This window comes from Pyrus communis, chromosome 2 (assembly GCF_041283825.1).
Source record: "Pyrus communis isolate YQ-2024b chromosome 2, ASM4128382v1, whole genome shotgun sequence".
NCBI lineage: Eukaryota > Viridiplantae > Streptophyta > Magnoliopsida > Rosales > Rosaceae > Pyrus > Pyrus communis.
This window is the reverse complement of record NC_142566.1, coordinates 3,760,385-3,787,444: the sequence shown is the minus strand read 5'-3', so window position 1 is coordinate 3,787,444 and position 27,060 is coordinate 3,760,385. Positions and strand designations below refer to the sequence as shown.

Here is a 27,060-nt window from a genome sequence, read left to right as displayed (position 1 = left end):
GAGCTCCAAGGTGCAACAAGCAGCTGACGAGGATTTGAAGGACCAGCCATAGCCTTTCCAAGTCTAACATGGAAAATCCAACATACATCGATTCAATTCGATTCCTAGGACATCAAACATACCCCGCAGCCATGGCGTCCCTATTTGCTTCCACCACTAGAACAATTTCTCTCTCTCTCTGTCTCTCTCTCGATTCTATTACTTTTCTTAGCGCATCCTATTGATGCAATGGATCATTTTCTGGAATTCGCGCGTCATGGATCAGAGCTTTCAATTTTATTTAATTTGAAAATTTTGTTTTTACTGTGAGAAATTAGGGTTCTTGATGCAATATTTAGAACGTGTATCGGTTTTGTTGTAGACATATATCGCGCAATAAATGGCGTTGGGAGATATGTGGGGACTAGTTTTGGAAATCCGTAAAGATTTGTAATTTGTCGTTTACAAATCTTTATACTGAACTTAGATTCTGAAAATCCCCTTAAAAATCTTCTCTTTCCAATGACATGCTCACCAATATGAGAACCTAGAGCTCACAATTATTGCTTCAAAACAAGAAAAATGACGTCATAACTTGTGAGTTTGTACATTTTATTTTAAAAAAATGATATTGTCTATACTAAGCGAAGTTTTGTTTTTTCGGGGGGGGGGGGGGTTAGGCTTAACCTTTACATTTTATATGTGGGTATTTTTGTCATTCCGCTTTTGTGCATGTTGTGTGCATGACGGTTTGTCTTATTTCAGTCTTAAGATTAAGAAAATGAGTCATTCTTGACAATTTCCCTTTAATTTAACATATAAGATGAATGATAAAACTTTAAAAGATTAAAGTGTCATATAAGCTTTTAAATTTAAATTTTATGTTTAAAATTTGACATCTCGTTTAAAAATACTATTAGAATATAATAAGTCAAATTCAAACATTTCATGTGAAACAAAATACATATTAGCCATAATATTGTATTAATTTGAATCTTAACAGCTTAAAATATTTTACCAAAAAAAAAAAAAATACAGCTTAAAATATTTCACCTTCAAACAGAATCAAAACATAATCAAAATACGATTTAATTACAAAGACAAAATTTAGAAACTAAATTTTGAAAACTACATATAAGTTGATGATTGGTTTATTATTAAGTGTTGATAAACAAACTCATTTATATTGGTAACACATAATTTAGTTTACAATTTTAATGTGTAAATTGAATGGCGCTAGCATTATTATAACCTATTTTTTGTCACCTCTGCCGTCTTTCTTACTCTCACCATCCACCTTGATACCATAAACACACACGAGTCATGACAAACACACTCTCTGTCCGATCTACACACAGGCCCTCTCTCTCCCTTTCTTTCTGCAATGGAAATTAACTGATTACTTCCCCCAAATTGAAACCCTAATTCTCAACCCCCAATCATCAATGGAGCAGCTCAAGACCATCGGCCGGGAGCTAGCTATGGGCTCCCAGGGCGGCTTCGGCCAATCCAAGGAGTTCCTCGACCTCGTCAAGTCCATCGGCGAAGCTCGATCCAAGGCGGAGGAGGAGCGCATAGTTCTCCTCGAGATCGAAACCCTTAAACGACGTCTCTCCGAGCCCGAAATCCCCAAGCGCAAGATGAAGGAGTACATCATCCGCCTCGTCTACGTCGAAATGCTCGGTCACGACGGTTCCTTCGCCTACATTCACGCCGTTAAGATGACTCACGACGATAACCTCCTCCTCAAGCGCACTGGTTACCTCGCCGTTTCCCTCTTCCTCAGTGACGATCACGATTTGATCATCTTGATCGTCAACACCATCCAGAAGGATCTCAGGTCTGACAATTACCTCGTCGTTTGCGCCGCCCTCAATGCCGTTTGCAAGCTCATCAACGACGAGACTGTGCCTGCCGTTTTGCCCCAGGTCGTCGACCTCCTCGCCCATCCCAAGGAGGCTGTCAGGAAGAAGGCCATCATGGCGCTTCACCGGTTTTATCAGAAATCGCCCTCCTCTGTTTCGCATCTAGTGTCGAATTTTCGGAAGCGGCTTTGCGATAACGATCCGGGCGTCATGGGTGCCACGCTCTGGCCGCTGTTTGATCTCATTACCATCGATGTGAATTCTTATAAGGATTTGGTGGTCAGCTTTGTCAGCATTCTCAAGCAGGTCGCCGAGCGCAGGTTGCCCAAGGCCTACGATTACCATCAGCTTCCGGCACCCTTTATTCAGGTTTTACTTACTATGATTGGAGCTGAGCTACTTTGTGTGTGAATTTATCTTTTTTGGCATAACAAAGTAATTGAAATAATAGCTCTTCTAAGTCTAAAGCGATGTAATTTAGTGATTGAATTTGACAATGCAGATTAGGTTGTTGAAGATTTTGGCATTGTTGGGGAGTGGTGATAAGCAATCAAGTGAGAGCATGTATATGGTAGTCGGCGATATATTTCGGAAGAGCGAATCCACAAGTAATATTGGAAATGCTGTTCTTTACGAGTGCATTTGTTGCGTTTCTTCCATATATCCTAATCCTAAGTTGTTAGAACAGGCTGCTCAAGTCATCTCAAGATTTTTGAAGGTTTGAACTTTTTGATCTTTTTTTTATTTTAGTGTAATTTTGTGCAAATTATGGTCTACATCTAGACGTTTAAGAGGGTTAAACACCAATTCATGTTAGTTATTTCGTGGACAGAGTGACAGTCACAATTTGAAATATATGGGCATTGATGCCCTTGGTCGACTGATAAAGATTAGTCCAGAGATTGCCGAGCAACACCAACTAGCCGTCATCGATTGCTTAGAGGTGCGAGATTCTCATTTAGTTTTAGGTATTCTGTTTTAGAGTTGTGCTTGTAACTTTTTAAGTTAAGTGAAGTTTGATGTGCATGATGCAGGACCCAGATGATACTCTGAAGCGAAAAACGTTTGAATTATTGTACAAGATGACCAAGTCCTCCAATGTGGAAGTAATTGTGGATCGTATGATTGATTACATGATTAGCATTAATGACAACCATTACAAAACATACATAGCTTCTAGATGTGTGGAGCTTGCAGAGCAATTTGCACCAAGTAATCAATGGTTTATCCAGGTAAGTGTAATACGTGCTGTAATTAAATTCTAGTTCTGTTAGGGAGCAATTTTGTTAATGCTTATTGAACATCCAATGTCATTGTCTGATATGTTTTCACTGCAGACCATGAATAAAGTCTTCGAACATGCCGGGGATCTAGTGAATGTTAAGGTGGCACATAACTTGATGAAGTTGATTGCCGAGGGATTTGGAGAGGATGATGATACTGCCGATAGTCAGTTGAGATCATCTGCGGTATGTAACTTTGATTTTGCACTTAGGTTTATAACTGTTTCATTCAATATTAATGAAAATACGCCCTCCTATAGGTTTATTTGATTTCAAAGGTTCCCATTAAACTCTAAAGGATAATTTGTCCCTTTAATTGTAGATTCCTCGAATAGTCCCATAAATTACTTAGACCATCTAAAATTGATGGGAAAGCTTGGACACATCATTTTAGAAGGATGCGTTGTTACTTCAAAAAATTTGATACATTAACCTACAAGGGCCATGTGTTCTAATTTGTATGAAATTATGTAACTTACCGTCAAGCTTCCGTCTCTTTTTACTCTCATTTCTCCATTATTTTTTAATCTTCATCTGTCTCCACCACACTACCACCACCTCCTTGTCTACCACTGAACTGATAAGGGGAAATAATGATAAATTAGTGTATACCAACACCAAATTATGTATAGGGGCAATGTGGAACACAACCTGCAATTCAGGGGCATTAACAAACTTTCTCGTATAATGTATATTGTAGCCAACAATAGGCAACCTGATTTTTGTTGCCAAAGAGTTTGTTCTTAGAACTATGTTGTAGTTATGAGGTAGAGCGATGGTGGGTTGTTTTGCAAAACCACCACTGGACCTATGTATTTTTTATTCTAACCTTTTTCACCTGTCCGATGCATATCTCCTGTTCTTTTGAGGCCACAGAGGTAGATATTTCTTCGCGATTTAGTTTACCTCATTGGGAAAGAAGCATTACTTGTTACTGCCTTGCTCATTGATTGGGATGAAAATTTTTGGGGTTGATAAATCACTAAGTTTTCATTTGTTTGCCATTAGTTCAACAGTCCCCATTAAACTCAGCAGAGAAGATATTTTGCTGCAGTCACCTTTTTTCTTCACCTTATCTAGCTTTAAAAACATTTGAAAATTATATCAAAGTAGCATGTTTACGATATTTATGCATTGCTTGCTTCTGCACTCTGTCATCCATCAGTTCCTTTATTTTTCACTTATTGTGTATGGTAAAGAAAAAAATTTCTTTGTGTGCAGGTGGAGTCATATTTACGCATAATTGGTGAGCCAAAGCTTCCATCTGTATTTCTTCAGGTACATTATCTCCTCTTTACTTTTTTTCTTCTTTTATGTTAATTTTTTAGAAAGAATTTTCCTGTCGATGTCTTAATTTTAGTTGATCTCAGGTTATCTGTTGGGTTTTGGGGGAATATGGAACTGCTGATGGAAAATATTCTGCTTCCTATATCACTGGGAAGTTATGTGATGTTGCAGAGGCATATTCAAATGACGAATCTGTCAAGGTATTCTTCGAAGTCAGATTTTCGTAACTAGAGTTTGCATCATCTGAATTTGTATTTTAGTTTGAATGGAAGGGATTTCCATGCTTTTTAAATTTGGATATTAAGTCATGGTACCAAATATTTAAGATGCATATTAGACTATGACTTCCATTTCATTTCCTTTTCCAAAAAATATGTATTTTTAAATTGTTCAGAATAAGTTATACATGGCAGCAAGCTGTTAACATCTACGAAACTGAATGATTTCGTAATTCAATAACTATTCCCTTGTGAACATTAATTTGCTTTGAGTTTTAGTTAGTTTTCTATGATGGATCTGTGAGCCATCTTCTGCTTATGATTTTGAATTTTATTTTTCTGCTGCCTTTTGGTAATACTTTTCAATTCCTAATTGCTCAATGACTGCATATTTTGAGTTTTGGTTTCCATTTGGTAACCGGATGGTGATTCTATAGCTTTTCACTTGGCTGGGGAAGCAAAATGCTCAGTGAGATGAATTAGTTATTGATTTTAAACTTGGACATACTATTGGCGCTTTAAAGTGGCATATAGGATATGCTGGCTTCCTTTATAAAAAGCCATTGAACCTCAACTTTGTACAGTCTTTCATGTTAATTTTGTATGTTTAGCATGTGCATGAAGTACAAACATGTGCTTATGTTCTTGTGTCTTCCCTCAGTGGCTTAGGCATTTTGATTCTATGATTATAAATATCATACCAGAGCTCATCAGACAAGTATTAGATGCGGACTCTCAATGCGATTTTGTTTTCTCTCAAATTAAAATATTTATTTAAGAAAAAGCCATCAAAAGTACAATTGTGGACAAGAAATCCACTCGCAAATTACATCAGCTAGAATTATAATCCTCTATTTAGATTTTCACGGGCTGAATGGTGTTTCTGTTTTTCTCTTATCCTTTTTTTGAAGTTTTAACAAAAATTAAATGCAAAAATATTCTATCTTGTATGTTATCTGGTTGAACTTTAATTCTTTCAATTCATAGAAAATGCACCATCCTTGTTGTGTTTATTTTATATCTATGCTTATTTCTTATTTGTTGAAACTGAAGTGAGCATGTTCTTCTTTTACAGGCTTATGCTGTTACAGCAATCATGAAAATATATGCATTTGAAATATCCGCTCAGAGAAAAGTCGAGATCCTACCCGAGGTGCATTTAATGAACTCTTTAATCCTAACTTCACTTTTACAACAATATCAATTTCCATGCTTATAGTGTCTGCTTAGATTTAAACATCTTCTCATATGGATCTTCATTTGGTAGCATGCTGTGGAATTAAGGATGCATGTAGTCATACCTTTCCTAACCTTTTAACAATTGAATGCCTATCTGAAAGAAACTGAATCAGTGTTGGATTTTCTTTTCTAATCAATGTTTTTTTTCTAAATTTATTTAAATTTTCTTGTTTAAGTATGGTGTACTCCTTCTGTTTTTAAGAAACTATAATTTGATGGCTGGACTTGGAAAAGTTCGAAGATAAATCTAGGAGAGATGTTTTAGAGTTGTGGTGATATGAATAGTTGTACATTGAAATTCTATGGACAGAACTTATAAGATCACATTCATCTATCATTGGTTAGCTGTAGTGTTGTCATGTTCATTTTGTTTTGGCTCTTCATGGAGGTACTTTTCGATTGATAAAAATCTTTATTCCCTTGCAGTGTCAGTCTTTGGTGGAAGAATTATCAGCTTCTCACTCAACAGATCTACAACAGCGTGCATATGAATTGCAAGCTGTCATTAGCTTAGATGCTCCTGCTGTTGAGATTATAATGCCGCTAGACGCAAGTTGTGAAGACATTGAGGTCATATTATCTACTTGTGCTATGCTTTTATGTCTTATCAAGTATTCAGAATTACAGCAGTCTTACATTAAGATTGTTGAGCCTTTTACTGTCTTATGCCAAATGATTTTTTCCATGTGTAGAGTCCAATTCTGATAGACATATTTTCTTTTATTTTGCAATGTCCATTAACATACCCTAAAAATAGGATTCCATTGATAGTGTCTAATAAGACAACTCAAAGACATTGTATAACTTTCATTATTTTCAGGTTTGTTGTACTAAATTATTTGTTTGGTAAGAATTTTTTGAGATCTAAGATTTAACCCTTAATTATTGTAATGTTAGTATATGAAAAGTGAACTGATGTATTTGTCTCATAAAAATGTATTTCTCAGAGCTTATTGTAATGCGACATAATTCACTTTTCCAATTCACATCTCTCATGTTTAAAAATCTTGATGAAACGTAGTTCACTTTTTCACATCGTGACGATGTATGTGGTAGTGTTTCATGGATGCATTCTCAAAAATCATGATGCAAAATTATTCATGTTAGACAAGAATATATAGATTCTGAAGAATGTAACGCACAGTACAAAAACTAGGAAAAACGAAAATGGATCCAAATGAGACTGCTTGCTTGCTTGCTATTCAAATATGCCCCATATGTCTTTTATACATCGAGCAATCAGCTCCCCCTTCTTTACCATTTTCATTTTTGTATATTTTCATGTATATGTATGGAATGGATCAATATAAAGACAGTCATCTTCAGGTCCCAGTTGCGATGATCTCCATTAATATTATTAAACTGTACATTGGAAAACATTTTGGAAAAGATCTTGGTGTAAATGAAGAAAACTTTACAATCGGTTTGTGATTAGAATTTCTTACCTTACCAACATGGGTGAAACTTGGTTGGTACTACCTGGATGCTGAGCAAGTGTTTCAACTTAGTCTTGGAGTTAGTTTCCTGGCTTCTGTCCTTCCTAGTCCTTGCATCTTATTTCTTCCCTTTAGTTGTGGGTGTTTTTTTAAAAGGTTTTGCATATTTCTCCATTATTCTGGAAAACCTTTGATTTGGGATTCTGCTCTGCATATACACCGTCTCCTGTAGAGGTTATTTATTTATCTAAAATAAAGATTACATTTATAATTATATATGTACTAATATCTTGCTAATATTTTCACACTCTTTTGCAGATTGATAAAAACCTTTCATTCCTCAATGGCTATGTCCAAGAAGCACTAGAAAAAGGCGCTCAGCCCTATATTCCCGAGAATGAGCGCTCTGGAGTGTTAGATGTCAGCAACTTCGGAAACCAAGATCACCATGAAGCTTTAACCCATAGTCTTAGGTTTGAGGCGTATGATCTTCCAAAGCCAGTAGTGTCATCAAGAGTTCCCCCAGCTGCAGTTGCTTCCTCAACTGAGCTTGTTCCAGTGCCAGAACCATCTTATGCGAGGGAGATCCGCCAACCTGCATCATCGCCATCTGTCTCAGATGCAGGATCGTCGGAACTTAAGCTACGACTTGATGGTGTACAAAAAAAATGGGGCAGACCAACATACTCCTCTTCTGCATCACCGAGCTCGAACTCTTCAAGTTCTACTTCCCACAACACAACGAATGGGGTCACACAAGTAGATAGCGTGGGCACTTCAAATTCAAAAGCACGTGACACTTATGATTCAAAGCGGCCACAGGTTGAGATTTCTCAAGAAAAGCAGAAGCTTGCCTCTTCTCTGTTTGGAGGCTCATCAAAAACCGAGAAGAGGCCATCTTCTACCAACCATAAGGCGTCTAAGGTGGGTAGCCATGCTTCAGAGAAGTCCCAGGCGCCAAAGGCTGCAGTTGTACACACTGAAATTATTCATGAACCTGCTCCAGACTTGCTCGACTTGGGTGACTCAACTAGTTCTGCTCCGTCTGTAGATCCTTTTAAGCAGTTAGAAGGGCTTCTTGATCAAACTGACGTCGCGTCAAATGTGAATCATGGTACAGCAAAGACACCTGATTTTATGGGATTATATGCGGATACATCTGTCAGTGGGCTCAGTAGCAGTGTTGGGGATCTTTTGCCGACCAACAGGGATGAGTTTAATCTTACATCTGAGTTATCAAGTGCTACAAGGACTGCTCAAGGTGGGGTAACACAGATTAATAAGGGTCCTAACCCTAAAGATGCCTTGGAAAAGGATTCACGTGTAAGGCAGATGGGTGTGACACCAACAAGGCCGAATCCCAACTTGTTTCGAGATCTGCTTGGCTAAACTGTTCAAACAACGGAACTTTGGTCATGATGGTTCGTAAATATTTTCTGTGGTCTTTCGGAGCGGCTGGCTGTATGGTAGGAAATGCTACTCATTCATGAGTTTCAAGGCCAGATGCAGAATTGTAGAGACACCCGTATGGAGTGAAAACAAAAAAACCAGGTATAGGCATCATGTATTTCTTTGGATATTGTTTTGAGCCAAATCAACATGGAGCGTTTTGCGGCAGTGTGGAGGGGTTGTGGCGGGTTTTTCAAGCACTCGTAGGAATCCGGTTGTGTCGTGCATGTGTATTAAGTGAGTTTTTATTCGTGTTTAGGGACGTTTGTTCCCTCTTTTAGCAAGGTTTACTTAAAGTTGTAGACTCTAGTAGTTGCCCTTTTGACATTATTGAGCCCCTTTGTATTTTTTGGCGGATGGAATTGAACATTCAAACATCTAATAGCACCCGGTCATATGCAATGACAGTGAGTAATAATGCTCCTTGGAGAATTCAGAAACTATACATCCGCACTCCTTTTTACACCTCTAATCCAAACTCAATCGCATCTTAACTTTCCTACAGAATTGCGACTAATGTGCGTACGTAATACATTTTAGAGGAAATTTTATTTTAAGTACAATGATATATTTTACACTAAGAGGATGAAGAAGTTCGGTTAAGCCACACAATAGGTAACTAATTTGATATCGAATTCATCATTTACGAGATTCGAATATAAGACATTTCACTTACACGTGAAGAGGAATATCACCAGATCATATTATTGAATAGTCCTTCAGTAATCATACTTGTTTCCTTAACACCAATGATTTTATCAGGGCCAGACTTGAGATTTTTGAGGCCCTAAATAAACCATTGTTAGGAGGCCCTTTAATTCATAGATCTTTTAATGCATGCATAACAATCATATAATTTGTCTTTTTTTGATAATTAATTCTTAAATATATTATCATATCATCATTTATGAATATCTATACTGAAACAAAAAAATAACACACTAAACAATATATCTACAACAATATAATATAAATTCAAGTTTACCTAATTAAAAAGGATTAAACTCATAGTTTCTATATGCTGACCTTGAATTGCAATCTTCTAAACCTAATTATATATTTTGATTCGCTCCTTCACTTGTATAGAGAGACTTAGAATTTGAAAAAAAAGAGATAGAGAGGAAGTGAGAGAGAGAGAGAGAGAGAGAGAGAGAGAATTGCAGAGGAATGATGGTGAATGCTAGGGTTCATACTTACTTTAGAGAAGAAGCCAAGCCAAAACAATTACATTTACAATACGTTCCTTTGTGTTATTAGGGGTTGTTTTTGTCTGTCTTGATTAAGTAAATCAAGGCCTACAAAACAAATTCCTAAATTGGCATGGCCCTCTTAAGGGTACATGGTATGGGCATATTTCTAAATTGGTATGGACCCATTTTTTTAACATAAAAAAAATGTAGAAAGCAGGGTACGTACAGGGGGTTCAAACTATGAACCTTGAGGGAAGAAGCTTACATATTTTCCACTACACTACTTGTTAGTTTGTAATATTCTTTCTACATTTACTAAGACGAAGGCGACGCGTCAAGGGTTTCTGGACAACGGTCTGGGAGCCATATCTTCACTGTGGATTTTGATAGTCGTTGGCGATTTGGAGGAACTAACCTCGTTTCAGTTGTGAAGCTTCATAACGACAACCGAGAGTGTCTTGTTTCAGCTTTGGAGCTTCATAACTTCCAGAAACTGAGCTTCAAAACTCCGTCAGAGATCGAGAGGCTGCCTTCTTTCAGCTGGGAGATTCATAACTCCCACAAACTGAGCTTCGGAACTCAACTTTAGAGCTTTAACCGAGATCGAGAGGTCTTGTTTCAGCTGTGGAGCTTCAAACGAAACTTCAGACCCAATTCTACCGATACACTCGAATCGTTACAGCCGTTCGATGTTGGTAGGCACAAGAGAAACGCTCGTTGTAACACTACGTTGGCATTGTTACGTGCCTATTTGGAAAAAACTGTAAAATGTCCATACACAGAAAGTCACTGAAAATGTGTTTTATCCAGGCTTAAAAATTAGCTGCTGCGGGAAATTCCAATCCACTTCCTCCACAACATGCAGGCAGACTTTTGCTATGGAGTTCGATCGTTTGTAAGGGTGAGGTTTAATGATATCTTGTGGTAGTTATACAAATAGGTACAGTTATCACTTAAAATCAAATGTATTTAGCTCTTCTCTGTTTTATTTCGACTCATATGTATCCATGTTGTGCAATCAATTAGATTTACACACAAGTATATACCAAAAACGAAGAAATAACGCTTTTTTTTAGCGATATTATTAGTGGGTTAAATTGTTACTTGTTAGGAGAGAGAGAGAGAGAGAGAGAGAGAGAGAGAGAGAGAGAGAGAGAGAAATTAGTTTGGATTGAACTTACGTCAAAAATAGGTATGAGTTATATTGGCATAGGTATGATTTTTTTTTGGTGGTCAATGCGCTAAACTGCCATGTGCACGGAGAAATACCATTGAGTGAACCCAACAAAATTATGTGACAATATCTAAAAACTTGTAAAATGTAAGAAAACTGAATTACGTTCCGAAAATTCCGGCAAAACACTGATTCCTAAAAAATCATGATTAATTTGAATATTCGAACTTGGAAAAAATTAAAAGTTATAATTTCAAATTCAACAAATTAATTACCTTTTATAATTCCAACAAAAGTTATAATTCCCTTTTACATTTTCATTTTTATTTATTTGAAATACTCTGTTCTTACCGTCAGGTGGTTGTCAATTATTACTAGTTTCACAAGACCGTCAAAATAAAAAGATAAATAATGTACCAAAAAATAAAATAAAATGATAAATAGGAGAAGAAATTATTAGCCCTAAGAAATTAGTTGCTTGATGCTCACGTCGTCTCTGTAGGTAGCTTCAATTCAAACCCTAGACGACCGTTAGAAGGCAGAATATCACCGACTACACGTCTCTTCAAAACCCTAAGCCACCCAACACACACGCACTCATACACTAGCTTGTTTGCGTTCACCACTGATTCTCCGCAACAAGTTCGAAATCATGAAAAGGAAGGCCGAAGAAGAAGAGCTGGGAGGTTGTGGGGCGACGGCGAGGAGTGGGAGAGAGGAGATTTGCTCGGAGAAGGCTGTTTCGGGTCGGTTTTTCTTGCCTTTTCCAAGAAAAACAAACCCATTGCTAGTGATCGTCCACCACTGCCTCCGGTCATGGCTGTCAAATCTGCTGAGCTTTCCCATTCCGAGTCGATTCAGCACGAGATGGAGGTTCTCAGCGACGTAAAAGGCTCCGCTTTTGTGATTGATTGCTTGGGTGAAGAAATCACAACCACTGAGGATGGCGATCAGATGGTCTACAATTTGCTGCTCGAATTTGCCGCAGGGGGAACCCTTGATGGCCTGATCAGGAGATTCAAGGGCCGGGGTTTGCCGGAATCCGATGTCATAAGTTACACAAGGTCAATTCTCCGAGGGTTGATACACATTCACGAGTGCGATTACGTCCACTGCGATTTAAAGCCGGAGAACATTTTGCTTGTGCCTGTTGCTAATACTGGAAGGTTTGTGGCCAAGGTTGCAGATTTGGGATTGGCTAAGAGAACCAAAGAGGATGTGGGTGGATGGAGAGGCACTCCGAGGTATACGGACCCGGATGCTTTGATGGATAATGTGCAAAATCAGTCCTCCGATATCTGGTCTGTTGGTGCCATTGTTCTTGAGATGTTAACAGGCAGCCCCCCTTGGGATGTGAAGCCCGGCTCCGATCTTGAAGACTTCTTAGACATGGTTTCTCAAGAAATTACCCCCAAAATTCCTCCCGGAATCTCAAGTGCGGCAAACGATTTTCTCAAGTGTTGCCTAGCCATCAATTCTTGGGAAAGGTTAACTGCTGAACAATTGTTGTTTCATCCGTTCATAGCTGAGCCACAGGCATCCGAAGCATGTCATTCTTCTCTGGGCTATGCCGTTGTTCCGAAAATTCAGCCCCCAGTGGGTTTAGTAATACCAGCCGGACTATAGAAGTCCTGTGTTATGTCACAAGTGAGTACAAGTCTGGTGTTCTGATCTTTATTGTTGTAGTTCTTATTTCAAGTATGTAACCACAGAATTGCACATATATTGTAGTTTTTTCCCCCCCCTAATTTTGTCTACTTTTATTAATCCTGATTGTGCAATTGTGCAGCCATGGCCATGAATGGCTAGTTGTGGTGATTATGTTTTTTCCCAATTGTTGATTGATATTCTGTGTTTTGGCGCGTTACTAGATTTGAAGCAGAAGTTTCCCATTATCGACCTCAAAGCAGCAAAACTACATCCAGGCCCAAGATTCTGGTTAGTATGTTGTTGTTGTGAAAGTTACCATCGTAGTTTTTATCTATAATTCTTCGCTTGCTTAGGCTATAGATAGCGGAGAAGTGCCGGCAGCAAGCAGAGGCACATTAATCATATAGGACTACGCTTGAAAAGATGATTTGAGATGCTTTGCACCAGTAAGAGTGAAAAACAGCAATCTGAGTACAAGGGTTAACAGTTTCTACTTTTTTTAATTTGTAAGTCAGTTCTTATCTACCAAGAATCAAATGTAGAATGCTTTTACACAAGGAACTAAGAGTGTATTTTGTGGAATAACAGAAGATAATGAAGCCTCATCACAGAACGAAAGTATAATTATGTTGCAGAGCAGGGCTCGATAGTGTTGCAAAAGAGGACGAATAGACACCTAGATTTTGGTAGGTCTTGCTTCTAATTTTCTCTGGCAAGCTAGTCATAACTCTTGGTTGTGTTTACAACAACCCAATTTTTGTTTTAGCTTGCTAGTTCTTGTGTTTGACTTGTGTATGTTTGTTATTGGTCTGGTCTTGCCTATGTCTTAAACTACCCCAATTTTTGCGTACTTTACTGAGAGAAGGGGAATATAAACTTACTTGTTCTTCACTTCAAAAAAATAAACTTATTTGTTCTAAATCTTGAAATATATCTAAAATTTAAATGCTTATCCGCTTTTTTAAACGTGATTTGGTTGATTCAAAAGATAAAATGAGGATCACTTGTGATATTTTCGTGATGCTTAAAGCTTAAAGCTTTTGGTTCTTCCTTTGTTCCTTCTGTTGCTTCTTTTGTTTGGTGGCTCTCTATCTGCAGTATAGTAGGTGCCATTTTCTCTGTTTGGCTTGCAGATTTCAGTGGTCTTCTCTGTTTCTTTCCTTCTAGGTCAGCATTTGATCCTGACATATGGTAAAACAATTATTGGTCATCACCATAACTCTCATCACTCTTTGGATACAGAGAAGGCTGCTATTCTGGAGTCCAAGAGGACTGTTACGTATGATCCGTATTCCACACTATCTTATTGGAATAAAGTCACTGTTATCTGCAATTTCACCAGTGTCAGCTGCAATAAACTGCATTGTCCTGCAGAACTTCTTCTGCAAGTGTTAAGAACTTGTAGGGCAGCCTTCACCTGCCATTTCTAAATCTAACATTACTTCTCAACTTACTTAATTTCTTTCACTAGCTGATACTTTGTTACTGAGTTTTTGACTTGTTTACACTTGTTTGGTTGGGCACTAAACCTTTTGTTCAACAATCCCAAGTTAATTTAGCACATTTTGCAGAAAAGTAAATCATGAAAAGTAGCAAATACGAGGAGGTGAAAAACATAAAAATGATAAGATTATGTAGCTAAGAGAAGTTGGAATTCAGAATGCTGTTATAGTTGGAGCCCCGACCCTCATTTTGAAATTAATCACTAAGATTTGATGAAAAAAGGAATATTAACATATTTGGTGGTTGAAAATGATAAAAAATGATCGATTGTGGTGTTTAGTTATGTCATTTTTTGTAGCAAAGTTTTGGACTTCTGAATGCAATAATAGTTACTTGTTTCTCAAAATAGAATCAATGAAATTAGATGAAAAGGTGGTTTAGAAGAGTTGGATTATAGAAGCAAATCTGCTTTCTTTGCTGAAAGGGTAGCTATCGTATTGTTCTGCACTCCAGTAGTTTTAACTTTTAACTTTTAATTCCTTTATTTTCTCCAACTAATCCATGGATTTGCACAAAGGATTCAAAATTTTGTATCCGAAGTTTGTTTAGTTATTGTTAGTCTTATTATTGCAGGCACTATTATGGTCTTGCCTAACTATTGAATTTTAGCATTCAAAGTGGAGCAGTTGGTTCATTATTTCTCTTCCATGTCGTTGCTTGGGTCCTAAATCTTCCAATTTGTTGCAGCGTCCTTCTACCAGATTAGTTTTTCCCATGTTCTTAATTACTGACCTTTTTTTTGGCCTTGCAGGATCATATGGACGCCTAGCTTTTGGTTGGTCTTGATCCTAACTTTCTTTTGGCAAGCTAGTAGTAACTTTTTCCTTCTTTTTTTTTTCCTTCTATTCCGTTTTCAATGACCCTAATTTTTGCCTACTTTGCTTAAAGAAGATTATACAATTGTTTGTCCTAAATCCCGAAAGGTCGCTAAAATTTAAATACTCGTCTACATTTCTTAAAACATGATTTAATGGATGGAAAGTTAGAGGTGGTAAAAGGTGCAAATGATGTTTTTGAACTTCTGAGACCAATTATATAGTTAACCTCTTTATTAAAACAGAACCGCTGAGATTTGATTCTGCAGGTTTTGATCTGTCTCTCTAGCGTGCACAATAGTAGGTGCTATGCTTGGAGTATGGTTTTTCATGATGTTTAAAGCTATGATCTTTTTTGTTTAAGTTGTTGAGAGTACGAATCCCACATCAAGGAAAGGAAGAACCTTGCATGTGCTTGTAAGTAATTGGGCTACTCTCTATATTGTCAATTGGTTTTATCGTGGATCCTCAACTTCTTTCATGAAAGCGGCTCACTGTCTGCAAAATAGTAGTTTTAATTCATTCTTGTGTTTCCAGATTGCAGCAGTCTCCTAATCTATTGGCTTTCGGTTCGCTGCCAATGTGATGTTGTCTCTGTTTTGGCTTGAAGTATCTCACTTAATGTATTCAATCTGAAACGGTAATCCTAACTCTTGTTATTGTTTTCAACAACCCAACTTTTGCCAATTTTTGCTTTAGATTGCTGGTTCTGTATTGACTTGTTTACATCTGTCGTACGTAGGTTTTGTCTTAAATCTATATGTATTTTCAACAAACCCGACTTTTGCTTACTTAGAGAAGAAGAGTATATAATTCTTTGTCCTAAATCTTGAAAAGACTACAGCTTAATAACGCATCTGCTTTTTTAAAACGTGATTTGGTGTTTGAAAAAAACATGATTTAGAGGATGCAAACTATAAAAAATGATGGATTTAACGTTAATCAAGTCATTTTTTGTAGCAAAGTTTTCGATTTGAAGTCTCTTGAGTGATTATGGCGATTGTAGTGATGTCACTATAATGTTTGATCACGTATCTAGTCCCAAAATCCCTGCAAAAATTTCAAGTGTAGTTAGGGACCTTCTTAAGAGTTGCCTTAGCACGAGGTCTTGCGAAAGGTTAACTGCTGAGAAGCTATTACTTCATCCATTTGTTTGCTCGACCGCAACCATCAAAATCAGCTAGTCGTACGAAGATGGAGGTGGTGAGATCTTTGAGCCATGCAGGTTTTTACAAAAGCTCCGTCGTTGTTCCGAGAATTCCGCTCCACCGGCACCGGGTTCTGAGATAGCAGCTGGGTTTATACAAGTTTGATTTGAGAAAGTAGAATGTGCAATGGCTCCGTGTACCACCAGCTTGGTGTTATTATTTTGAACTCTTGAGTGTGAGGAGGGCTTGCTTGTAATGAGGGATGGTATTGTGAGTAATGACGGTGTTGCGATCATGATTAGGATGAATGAGTGAATATTATATTCTTATGTATTCAAATTCTTCACCTGCCGTTAATGAGGTTTGGCTGTGCAAGTGAAAGGTTTTAAGTCCGGATTTCTTGAATGACAAATTCGATAACAACTTAAATGGTTGACACATTATTTGACTTACCCCAAATTTCTTCGCCAACCTAGGGTAAATAATACAGTTGTATTGGAAAAACAAGAAAGTAAAATTCGGAAAAATTATTAAGGGTAAGATACATTTTACACGTCAATTTTGGGTCAAATAACAAACTTATATCTCATTTTTCAAACATTGCAACGTCATACATTAGCTTATGAAATAGTTACAATGTCAAACCTCCATCCCTTTCTTCATCAATTTGTCTGTTAACTACTGATGTGGCAGGCACCCACTCATAAATTACAATTTTTTTTATTAAAATTAATGAAAAAGAATTTATCCCCGAGAATTCCTTCTTCTTTCTCACCTGTCGGGATGTTTTGTTAGGGTTTTTGATAATTTTTTTTTTTTTGGTTTGGGAACTATAACGAAGGCTGCAAAAACATTCTTAATATATTAATATTAATTAATTTCTCAATGCAGTTGGGTGAAAGTAGGCCCACGATTGCGATGTCAGCAGTTAACATACTAACAGACAAAGAGAAGAAAGTCCAACATTGTAATGAACTCGTAAGTTGATATGTGACATTACAATGTTCAAGAGAATGACAATCTCAAATTGGGATATCAACTTCCCCTTCCAAAAACCTGCATCTCTCTCTCTTCGAAAGCATACCGCATATGGTATATTTTTTGCAGAATTTCTAAACCGCTATGCTGGGAACTACACCAGCCCAATTACCCAGAAAGCTAAACTGAGAAACACATTCTTCACCTAATTGTAACCATTCCTCATTTATGGGCAACGCCAAGGAACTAGCAACTGCCACTCTAGAAGATGACCAAACGTCGCCGAGGTCAATCTCGAAACTTCTAATAGTATCATTGCAGAATAGAAGTAGAACCTCCTGCAGAACATAAAACATATCACTGCTCTAGGGATACTATAACACACCAAATGTGTAAATCCAGGGGTATAATGTCCACAAATCTCTTAAATTGATGAAGGGCTAACATCTAAACGGCCAGACGAAACTAAACTTTGATGAACAAAGTAGTTGCCTGGTCATGACTCACCCGAGTCATCGCCAGAAATATCAATTAGTTTGGTTTAGCTAAAGCTGAATATGTCATGAAAAGAACTTTTGGGTCCGGTTGTACAAGGATGATATAAGTAAGGAAACGTCGAACTGTGTCTACATGGACCTCCAAACTTCAGTACAACAAATGGGTTACGATCAGAGCAAACGTTAACAATGAATAATCAAGAAGTAACTAAACTATAATTCCATCCATTTGTTTCCTAACACAAGTACGTGACTTGCCCAGTAAAAACAGAGCAATACTATCCTATAACAGCATCTCATAATATTATTTATTAGAAATTCAAGCAGATTCCAAATACGACGTTTCATGAATCCGTAGCATAAGCATCTTCTTACACATATATCCTAGATTGCATTTATGAATTGCCATGCAGAGAGTTTTTATATAAGAAAAAAAGATGGGAACTTAAAGTACGCAGGCATGCCTCCCCTAAAGATTGAAAGATAAACAAAATCACAGTCATGTTAAGTTCAAAAGCATATAACATGATGGAGATTCCAGACTTTAACCAGGATCATGTTTGTCGGCACCATGATAGTCTGTTGTTGGAACCTAATCCATCGACCAGAAATTGAAAGACAAAACAACAAACTACAGCTATGCTACATTCAAAAACATTTAAACAAGATGAAGTTCCAGTTATTCGAACCAGGATCATGTTTGTTGGCACTGCATCCGCCTGTTTTAGAACCTACACGATCAACCAAAATAACCCCGGCATTTTGACGATCCACATAAGCATTTATTCTTCCTGTTGGGTCCACTGTTACCGCCAGCTTCATTAGAGCTTGAACTCCCATAATCATATGTCAACTCTGTCATCGGGGGAACGTGTCTGATGGCATAAAAAGCAATATGGACAAAAGACTGATTGTTGTGCTCATATACAACTGGTTGCCAAAAAACATTTGGTGAGCAGCTGTGATTAATGAACCGACCTACATTCCCAACATTCTTGGCACTTATGATCAGGCGATACGGAATGTTATACTCCTCAACATCATTAGGACTCTCCTCTATTAATCCAGGTTCATAACTCCACTTGAATGATTCATAATCACGGCCTGTGTCAAAAATATATTCATCATTTTCCCCTCCCTCCTCTTTCTGTTTTAACTTCGCTTCATCTATAACCTCACCAGCATACTCACAAATAAAAGCACCAGCACGAATAGAATCCCATGACCGGAGGCCCCATCCCCTATCCTTTGTCTTAAACACTTCCAGCCGGAATTTTACACCAGTTTGGGATACTCGGTTTTTGCAGTTGGGAGTGCATGGACACGTAGGACCACATTCATGTAACAATTGTTTACGGCCTACTAGAATCCCATTGCTAGTATAAGGAAAATCACCTCCATTTTTCTGAATGCAAGAGCAATTCGTATCACCTGGCTGGCATGCACTGCGGCAATTGCATCCAAAAGAAGGTGGCATTAGACTGAATGATTTAGTATATTTGAGCGTAGGGAAATAAGTGAAAGAAACCAGCGCCTTCTCATTATCAACCTCATTTACAAGGGAAACAGGTACAGGTTCAGTCCCTGAAGTGAGGTCTTGAAGAACAAGTCCAGCCCTTGAGGAAAAACCATCCTTCCACTTACGAATGGCTTGCCAAACTGCAAAAGCTGGTGGCTGTCCAGGCACCCTCAACAACTTGTACTTGAATATATTGCAACCAGCTTTCCCCCTTTCTGTCCATGACTCATGAACTTTATATAGGCCATCATAGACATAGATCTTTATTGTTGAACTAACATCATCTTTCACGCCCCGAATCACTCGTACTTCATTTCCATGATGCAAGCTTCTCTGAAGAGCAAGATTACCCCTTTCAAGCTTCTGATCAGCAACCTCCCTATCTTTGTCTTTGCTGTTGCTATTTCCACCCTGACCACTGTATATCAAGACATCGCTGGCCTCTGCCTCATCATCATAGCCCCCTGAAGAAACAATGCTTAAGGCCACTGGATCTTTGTCACCATCACCATTGCCAGTCATGTAGTCAATTCCAGCCATAGATGGAGCATGTAATCCGACTGCACACATTTCCATTCGGAAAAAGAAAATGTCGCCAATCTCAACTCCAGGGATAACCCCAACTCTCCTCCTCATGTTTGTCCGAACCTTTTTGCTCATCACGATGCCACCAGCTTTCAAATCTGCACGCTTAATAACCCCAGTTTTCGATTCCTTGTTATCTTCAATCTGGCATATCCTTCTCCGGAGTGCATCAAAATTCATGAGCACATAATTAACCAACTCCCTGTTACCATCTTCAATTTGAAATGAACTCATAACAGAAACAAAGGTCACACCTGACCCATTGTTTGTTAACGAATCACCATCTCCATTTTTCTTGGTCTTCTTCCGAGATGAACTAGCTTTTGTGGTCTTCTTTCGAGACGAACTAGAACCTACATGAGGATCAAAGTACCCATCTCCATTGGAATCCTCTGGAAAGTCATCGGCGCCAGATGAGGCTGGGGCTCTATATGACCGGATAGGAGCGGGCATGGGACCGGTTGGCGTCCTCATCTCACTATTTAGATCAGGTGAGGCCTGGTAGCTTGGCGGTAAACCAAATGGGTAAAACGGAGGAAACCCATTAGGGGTATTGCCAAAGGGAGGCATGCCCGGAAAGGATGGGGCCTGAGACGCAGCCGGGAACACCGGCATCAAACTACGCAAAGGTCTAACATCCAAAACCCTTGACTTATCAAACCCAGCTGAAGGAGGAACGAAGTTTTGGCTGGACCCTCCTTCCATTACAAACCCTTGTTCACAAATCAACACAAAACCAAAGTTTTTCGCTTTTTCGACAAACTCGAAAATCCCTTTTCCTTAATTTATCTTCCTTCAACTTCTGGGTTCTTGTGATGGTTCTCTAAACTCTAAGCCCCAATTTCATCATCTTTTTTTTTCAGAGAAAAAAAATAGAAATTTTCACTTTAGACATGGATCTCTGCAAGAAAACATCACAAACGACGCTGCACATTACTTAAAAGTTTCATAATTTAAAGAGCACAGAAAAACTCGAGCTGAAATCTACAGAAAATGAGATCTAGAACATGGTACTGAGATGGGTATTTGGCTAAGATTTAAAATATTGGCCAGAAATATTCAAAATTAAGCATCGGATTTACATGCATGAAAGCTTCGGTGGGAAAACAAGAATTGCAAAACCATTGTCACTCACCTCTTTTGCATTTTCAGTTGAGAGCTGGTTATTTCTCCGTTGGCGACTTTCACTTTCAGAGTTAGAGAGAGAGAGAGAGAGAGAGAGAGAGAGAACGCACTAACTCAGTTCCGGTTTCTACCTTTTTTACTGGGTCCAACTTTAAACCGTCGTATGTTGCTATGTTTTGCCAAATGGTGTCCATCTAGGCCAGTTTACACTTTTAAAAGTTTCCTCATTTTTCGCTTTCTTAAAAAGTAACAAAAAAAAGTTTAAGTGCATCTAGACTAAAAAATTTGGGATCATTTGTAAAACGAGTCATTAGTTGCTGAATTATACCAATTTAAGATGTTCGTCAGTTTTAATGTCTAATTAGAGGTTAAGTGTTGATGTAGCATATACTGGATTCACATTTTAAGTACACGTTGATCGTCAATTTCATAAAATGATTAAATGAGTAAAGCGTTAAACATTAAAGTTGACAGTTGACGAGTACTTAAAATGTGGGTCAAATCTATGCTACATAAGCACATAACGTCCAATTAGATTGTAAAATTGACAGAGATGTTAAATTAGTGCATTTCAGAAATCACATCGTGTAAAATACAAAAATTGAAACCTCATGACTCATTTTGCAATTGACCCCCAAACCTTGTGGTGTATAATGTAGTTGACCCGAAAGCAAAATCATGAAACTAGTCAAATTTATGTGGCTTCAATGCTATGTAGCACTCAATGCTATAGCTATATTAGTCATTAGATTTGATTGCCACAACTGATGAATCTTCTATTTTTTAACTCAGTCATTTATTCTTCATATCACTTAATGCTACACGTACCATTGAAGAAAAATTGTAAAGTTAGTATCAAAATTAACTTTTGGATTAAATTGCTGATTTGGTCCCTAAAATATTACATGAGTAAAAATCAAGTCTCTAAACTTTTTTTTTTCAATAAGTTCTTGAATTCATTAAAAGCTGCTACTTTATTCCCTATTAAAAGATTTAAATGAATTCTATGCAAATTTCCATCAATAGAGGTCACGAGACACATTCTAAAGCGTAATAATGTCACTTCGTCACCCATAAGCTCTTGACATTGCACATAGTTGCGAATCCACTTCTCTTTCCCCCAACTATTGAGTTCCGTCGACCATACTCCACTCTTCTCCTCCAACATTGGGGTCAAAAGACTCAAAACTCAACTTGACAATAAAAGTATGTGCATTGAAGATAATTGGAGTCAAAACTCAAATCTTAGTTTTCTTAGTTGGCATTTGGCAAAAACTCCATATTGGGTTCGAATCTCATATTGGAACCCAAATTTGGTCTCACTTTAGTTGGAAACTTATATGAGTTTCAAGTTGTGAAACCCAGTCCCTGATTTATCATATTTTGTATTAACGGACTTATGAAATTACCAAATTACCCTTGAGTTGACTTTCGTTGACCGTCTCGTTGAAACGCGTAGTCTTAAGTTAATTAATTTATTCGTATCGTACTCATCGTCACGAACGCGTAGGTGCGAACGGATTCCAAATCAGATGTATAACTAAGATTCTATGTTCGAACCGTCAAACGTTTTCGAATATTTGTGTTTCATTTTATATATTCTTAAATTGCGAACCAAGGGGGACCCACTTGGGATTCTTGTCCCCTTATATTTTTACCCAATCCAGATTCCCCCTTCCTTTTTGGATATTTTCTTTATAGCACTCTCTCTCCCCATCACTTTCTCTCCATTTTACCTTAAGACTCCCCCTGAGCTTTCTCTTCTCTGCAAACTCTCCCTCTTCTCTTTGAGCTTCACTCACACAACAAAAACCACAAAACTCACTGGTTGGATGTAGACCTCGAAACCCCAAGCCAAAACTTGATACTTCAATCGTGACAGTCACGGTGCACCCCTTCTCCGACGAACTCCGCAATGATTTTTCCAACATGGGTAAGCTCCTAGAAATCTTTAGGATGTGTTTTAAGGTTAGATCGAGGCTCGTTTTAAGTTGTACACACTTGTTAAACGCAGATATAGCTCGAAGTAAGCTTTTCCCAGTTTTTCAACGAGCACTGCCACTTTCGAGGCGTTTTTCAGCCAGACCACAATGAGTTAGTCGTCGTGCAAGGTACCATTCTTTTCATCTCGTTGAGAACTATGTTTTTTCATTTTTGAATCACCCGATTTGGTATTGAAAAAGTTATGAGAGTTTGAAGGTTTGCCCATAAACCTAGCGATCCACGGCCTGAAACTGGGTCGACCCAACTTGATACCCTTAAACTCATATCCAGAACCCAATTACTACCCGGGCCAAATCTTGGGCCATGCAACCAAGCCCAACCCAGAAACAAACCCAACCCATAATTAAGCCCTAACCTAGAACCAAGCCCTAACCCAGAACCAAGCCCAAACCCAACCCAGAACCCAGAACCCATTCAGTGTATGGGTTCGTGTCACATCCCGGCCTGGGGTGGACCACTTCCCGGGCCCACTCCACCACCGTAGCATGATATTGTTCGCTTTGGGCCCTGACTAAGCCCTCACGGTTTTGTTTCTGGGAACTCACACGAGAACTTCCCGATGGGTCACCCATCCTGGGAATGCTCTCGCGTGTTACTCGCTTAACTTCGGAGTTCCCATGGAACCCGAAGCCAGTGAGCTCCCAAAAGGCCTCGTGCTAAGTAGGGATGGGAATATACATTTAAGGATCACTCCTCTGGGCGATGTGGGATGTCACAATCCACCCCCTTTAGGGGCCCGACGTCCTCGTCGGCACACACGCGGCCAGGGTTAGGCTATGATACCAAATTGTCACATCCTGGCCCGGGGCGGATCACTTCCCGGGCCCACTCTACCACCGTAGCACGATATTGTCCGCTTTGGGCTTACCATTCCCTCACGGTTTTGTTTTTGAGAACTCACGAGCAACTTCCCAGTGGGTCACCCATCATGGGATTGCTCTAGCCCCCTTCTCGCTTAACTTCAGAGTTCCTATGGAACCCGAAGCCAGTGAGCTCCCAAAATGCCTCGTGCTAAGTAGGGATGAGAATATACATTTAAGGATCACTCCCCTGGGCGATGTGGGATGTCACAGTTCGTGTGTGGACTTGCGCGTGGGCACGCATGAGTGCATGTCTTAGCCAGTGCATGGAGCACACACGCCTCCACTAGAGGTACCGTGCTCTACCACCATCCACGATGGCGACCGCGACAGCTGTGGATGCAAATTTTCGCCGTCTTCAGTCTCGACAAAAATGCACCTGCAAAACAATCAACACCTTTGATCAGAGACCTAAGCCTCATGCGCCTACGAGGTTGGGGGGGGGGGGTTAGGTCAACGGATCTCCGATGCCTAAGCTAGTTTCTTTTAGAGAGTAGAGTGTTTATGCTTTTTAGGGTTGCAAAAAGCTCTTGAAAATTGGTAGAATATGGGGTATTTATAGGGTTAAGGCCGACCATATAGTGTTTAATGGGGAGATATTCTCTAAATATTCCCAAGATATTTAATAAGAAATAATCTCTTGAGATAATGGGATAATTATCCCTAATTGACTTAAATTAGGATTACTTACTTGATTGGAGTCAATTTTCAAATGGGAATGTATTAAAGATAGGATTTGGGTAATTAATCCTTATCTTTAATTCATTGCTAAGGGCAGGTGAGCTGTGGGCAGTCGTATTTAGTTGCTGAAATCTCTAGGGATGTGAGCTACGCATGGGAACATCTGAGAAGCCTGCCCATTTATTGAGGGCTATCTTGTATTTCTTGAATAAATGTCCACGTGTCACCTTTAGAATTTTTGGGATTATTTTAGGCTCCACAAATACCCCCACACCTACTATGCTGCATGAAAGAAAAGGATAATAGGTGTAGGAATCTTAAGCTACTTAGGCTTGTAGAATTGTTTCCCAGTTTGAACTTGATCTTCTTTCTTGATTTGGAGATAGACTTCTTCTAGGAAAAGGAAAATAATTATTCCCAATACCTGTTTAATTCTGCCTTAAGCAGAGGATTAAATAAATTTGGAGAACAATTATTATCCCAACAAGAAAGAGAAGCCAGAGGAAATTTTTAGTCCCCCTCCCCTAGCGTTTTTATTTTCTTGCCTTTTCAAAGAGTCGTTTCTCGTTGTTCTTCTTATTCTCCATGCTGCACCAAGGTAAGAAAATTTTTAATTTTCTTCTTCTTGAATTTTTTTTGGAGTCTAGGGACTTGAAAAATTGACTTGGTGGGTGCCAAGGAGGTTGATGACACACAGTATAGAGGCCGTGGGTTGCTAGGTGGCGCGGCACGAGTTGGCTTGGCTTTGTCAAGGTGTTGGCGGCGTAGGCCAGGTGGCACGATGTGCTAAGGCGCAGGGAAACTGGCCTGGGCCTGGTCTTCATAGCTGCAGGGTTGGAGCCTGGGCTGGCAGGAAGAGAATGAGAGAGACCGACATGGGCCGAGCCTCTTGTGCTTGTGACCTGGGCCGAGAGTCCTAGGTTACTCCTTAGGGTGCCTAGTGCGTGAATGAGAGGAGATGAAGGAGGCGTGGGTCTCCTTTCTTGTTGGGCCGAGTGGCTTGGGCTACGTGTAAGGAGTGAGAGAGAGCATGAGGGTCGTGAGGCCTGGCATGGGGATGCTGGGCTTGCGGTCCTCTTTTTTTATTTATTTTTATTATTCTTTCATCGCGAGCAACCTTCTAAATATTTTTTCCTCATACTTTTTGAAGAGACTTTGAGATATTTTCCTCCGATCGTAAAAGTGACGAATATCCTTCACCTTTGTACTGTCAAGGTGGTTCTTCTGGTAAGGGGGTTACTTCAAAGTTGTGCATGTCAAGATTAATTCCGACAAGCTATTTCGGGATTTTCTTGAGGCGTACAAGCATGCGATTCTGTCTGGGGTTAGCGTCAAATGGGTGAAAAATGATAGCGGCTATGAACCATGCAGCGATAGTGCCTTTGCTAGGAAGAGAGCTATCAAATTCCATCCGTACTACTTTGTGTTAGGATTTACTTTTCCCATGCCGCATCTTTTCCAAGAGGTGATCTGCTCCATGAAATGTGTGCCTGCTCAGTGTTCCCCAAATATAGTTCGTGTGATGGTGGGATTCTCAAACTTGAGCAGGTTCTTTGATCTTGGCTTGACCATAAATGAGTTTTGGTACTTCTTTGAGATTAGCCACAAGGAAGGTCTAGGGCAGCTGAGATATCGCCATAGGCTGTTCGATGCTTCTAGCAAATGTGACCATGAATGGGCGAGAAATACCTTGAAGGTGAGCGGAGTGTGAGAGTCTGACTCTTCTCCTGAGCTGCATGTGCCGACTACCTTTATTAGTGGTAAGTGAATTACTTCATTCTTGTCCTACTTGAATTTTTGTTGAGCTGCTCCATGACTTCAATTTATTGATCGTCTTTCTTGCTTTGCGTATATGCGAAGTTTGGCTCAACCCCAACGACTTCGGCATATATGAAGAAAGTGCACATTGCCTTGGGCATTCCTGCTGAGTACTGTGAGTGACGCTGGCTGCTCAGCCCTCTTCGTTGGGAGAAAGATGGTTTACTGCAGAAGGAAGAGATAAAGCGGATAAAGGGCGAGGCGTTGGCTTGCCCGATCGCTGCTGTAGAGCCTACTGCTAACGACGGTGGAAAGAAAAGATCTTCCTCACTTGCTTATGAGCCTTCGACCAAGAAAAAGCCAAGGATTTTTTCTGCTACTTGTGGAAGCTCGTCTGCTGCTGAGAAGCTTATTATTGATCTAACTTTCCCTAAGGGAGCGAAGAAGACCGTGGAGCCTGAGCCTATGAAACTTGTTAATTCGAAGGTGATCGCATCCATTACTGAAAGACTTGACTAGCGAAAGAGTTCGGTGGTGCCTCCGGTGTCCAAGTTTGTATTGAAGTGTCTGTCGGGAGTTAAGTTTGGATCGGCTTCTGAGAGGCTCACCGCTATGAAGAGTGAAAATGTGGATTCTGTTGCTAAAGTGGCGTCTGGGCCTACTCTTCCTTCTGTCGTGACCGACTCGTCTGCTGAGAAGGGGAAATCTGTTCGCATAGGCAGTTGTGAGAGATCCACCGAGTTTGAGGCTGGAGAGTTTCCTGATGTTTGTGCGCTGTTGAAGGTTGACCTGCTTGAGCATGTCGATGCATGCGTCA

At 39.2% G+C, this 27,060-nt stretch overlaps 3 protein-coding genes and 1 long non-coding RNA gene across 4 annotated transcripts; 3 read left to right on the top strand and 1 right to left on the bottom strand.

The window, feature by feature from the left end:
- Window positions 1-1,229: 1,229 nt before the first annotated feature.
- LOC137748140 (AP-4 complex subunit epsilon) lies at window positions 1,230-9,196 on the top strand. The gene is made up of 10 exons (XM_068488233.2): window positions 1,230-2,213; window positions 2,347-2,562; window positions 2,677-2,787; window positions 2,879-3,076; window positions 3,182-3,313; window positions 4,349-4,405; window positions 4,498-4,614; window positions 5,708-5,785; window positions 6,298-6,441; window positions 7,626-9,196. The coding sequence occupies exons 1-10, from the start codon at window positions 1,425-1,427 to the stop codon at window positions 8,694-8,696; spliced, it is 2,913 nt and encodes a 970-aa protein (XP_068344334.1). The 5' UTR covers window positions 1,230-1,424; the 3' UTR covers window positions 8,697-9,196.
- A 2,530-nt stretch (window positions 9,197-11,726) lies between these two features.
- Window positions 11,727-13,358, top strand: LOC137746716 (mitogen-activated protein kinase kinase kinase 20-like). Its single transcript, XM_088681809.1, has 2 exons — window positions 11,727-12,767; window positions 12,992-13,358. The coding sequence occupies exon 1, from the start codon at window positions 11,937-11,939 to the stop codon at window positions 12,744-12,746; it is 810 nt and encodes a 269-aa protein (XP_088537935.1). The 5' UTR covers window positions 11,727-11,936; the 3' UTR covers window positions 12,747-12,767; window positions 12,992-13,358.
- Window positions 13,359-13,380: 22 nt separating this feature from the next.
- Window positions 13,381-16,593, top strand: LOC148698369 (uncharacterized). The gene is made up of 2 exons (XR_015954288.1): window positions 13,381-15,509; window positions 15,626-16,593. It is a non-coding gene; the product is annotated as an uncharacterized LOC148698369 (long non-coding RNA).
- A 1,565-nt stretch (window positions 16,594-18,158) lies between these two features.
- On the bottom strand, window positions 18,159-21,126 carry LOC137747131 (histone-lysine N-methyltransferase, H3 lysine-9 specific SUVH3-like). Its single transcript, XM_068487154.2, has 2 exons — window positions 20,951-21,126; window positions 18,159-20,716 (listed from the first exon to the last, which is right to left on the bottom strand). The coding sequence occupies exon 2, from the start codon at window positions 20,518-20,520 to the stop codon at window positions 18,451-18,453; it is 2,070 nt and encodes a 689-aa protein (XP_068343255.1). The 5' UTR covers window positions 20,521-20,716; window positions 20,951-21,126; the 3' UTR covers window positions 18,159-18,450.
- Window positions 21,127-27,060: the final 5,934 nt, after the last annotated feature.

Bases quoted from the DNA above. Each gene is read 5' to 3' on its own strand.
- LOC137748140 (XM_068488233.2), top strand. From the start codon at position 1,425: ATGGAGCAGCTCAAGACCATCGGCCGGGAGCTAGCTATGGGCTCCCAG. The intron at 2,214-2,346 runs GTTTTACTTACT...TTGACAATGCAG, and splicing joins TTCCGGCACCCTTTATTCAG to ATTAGGTTGTTGAAGATTTT. The intron at 2,788-2,878 runs GTGCGAGATTCT...TGCATGATGCAG, and splicing joins CCGTCATCGATTGCTTAGAG to GACCCAGATGATACTCTGAA.
- LOC137747131 (XM_068487154.2), bottom strand. From the start codon at position 20,520: ATGGAAGGAGGGTCCAGCCAAAACTTCGTTCCTCCTTCAGCTGGGTTT.
- LOC137746716 (XM_088681809.1), top strand. From the start codon at position 11,937: ATGGCTGTCAAATCTGCTGAGCTTTCCCATTCCGAGTCGATTCAGCAC.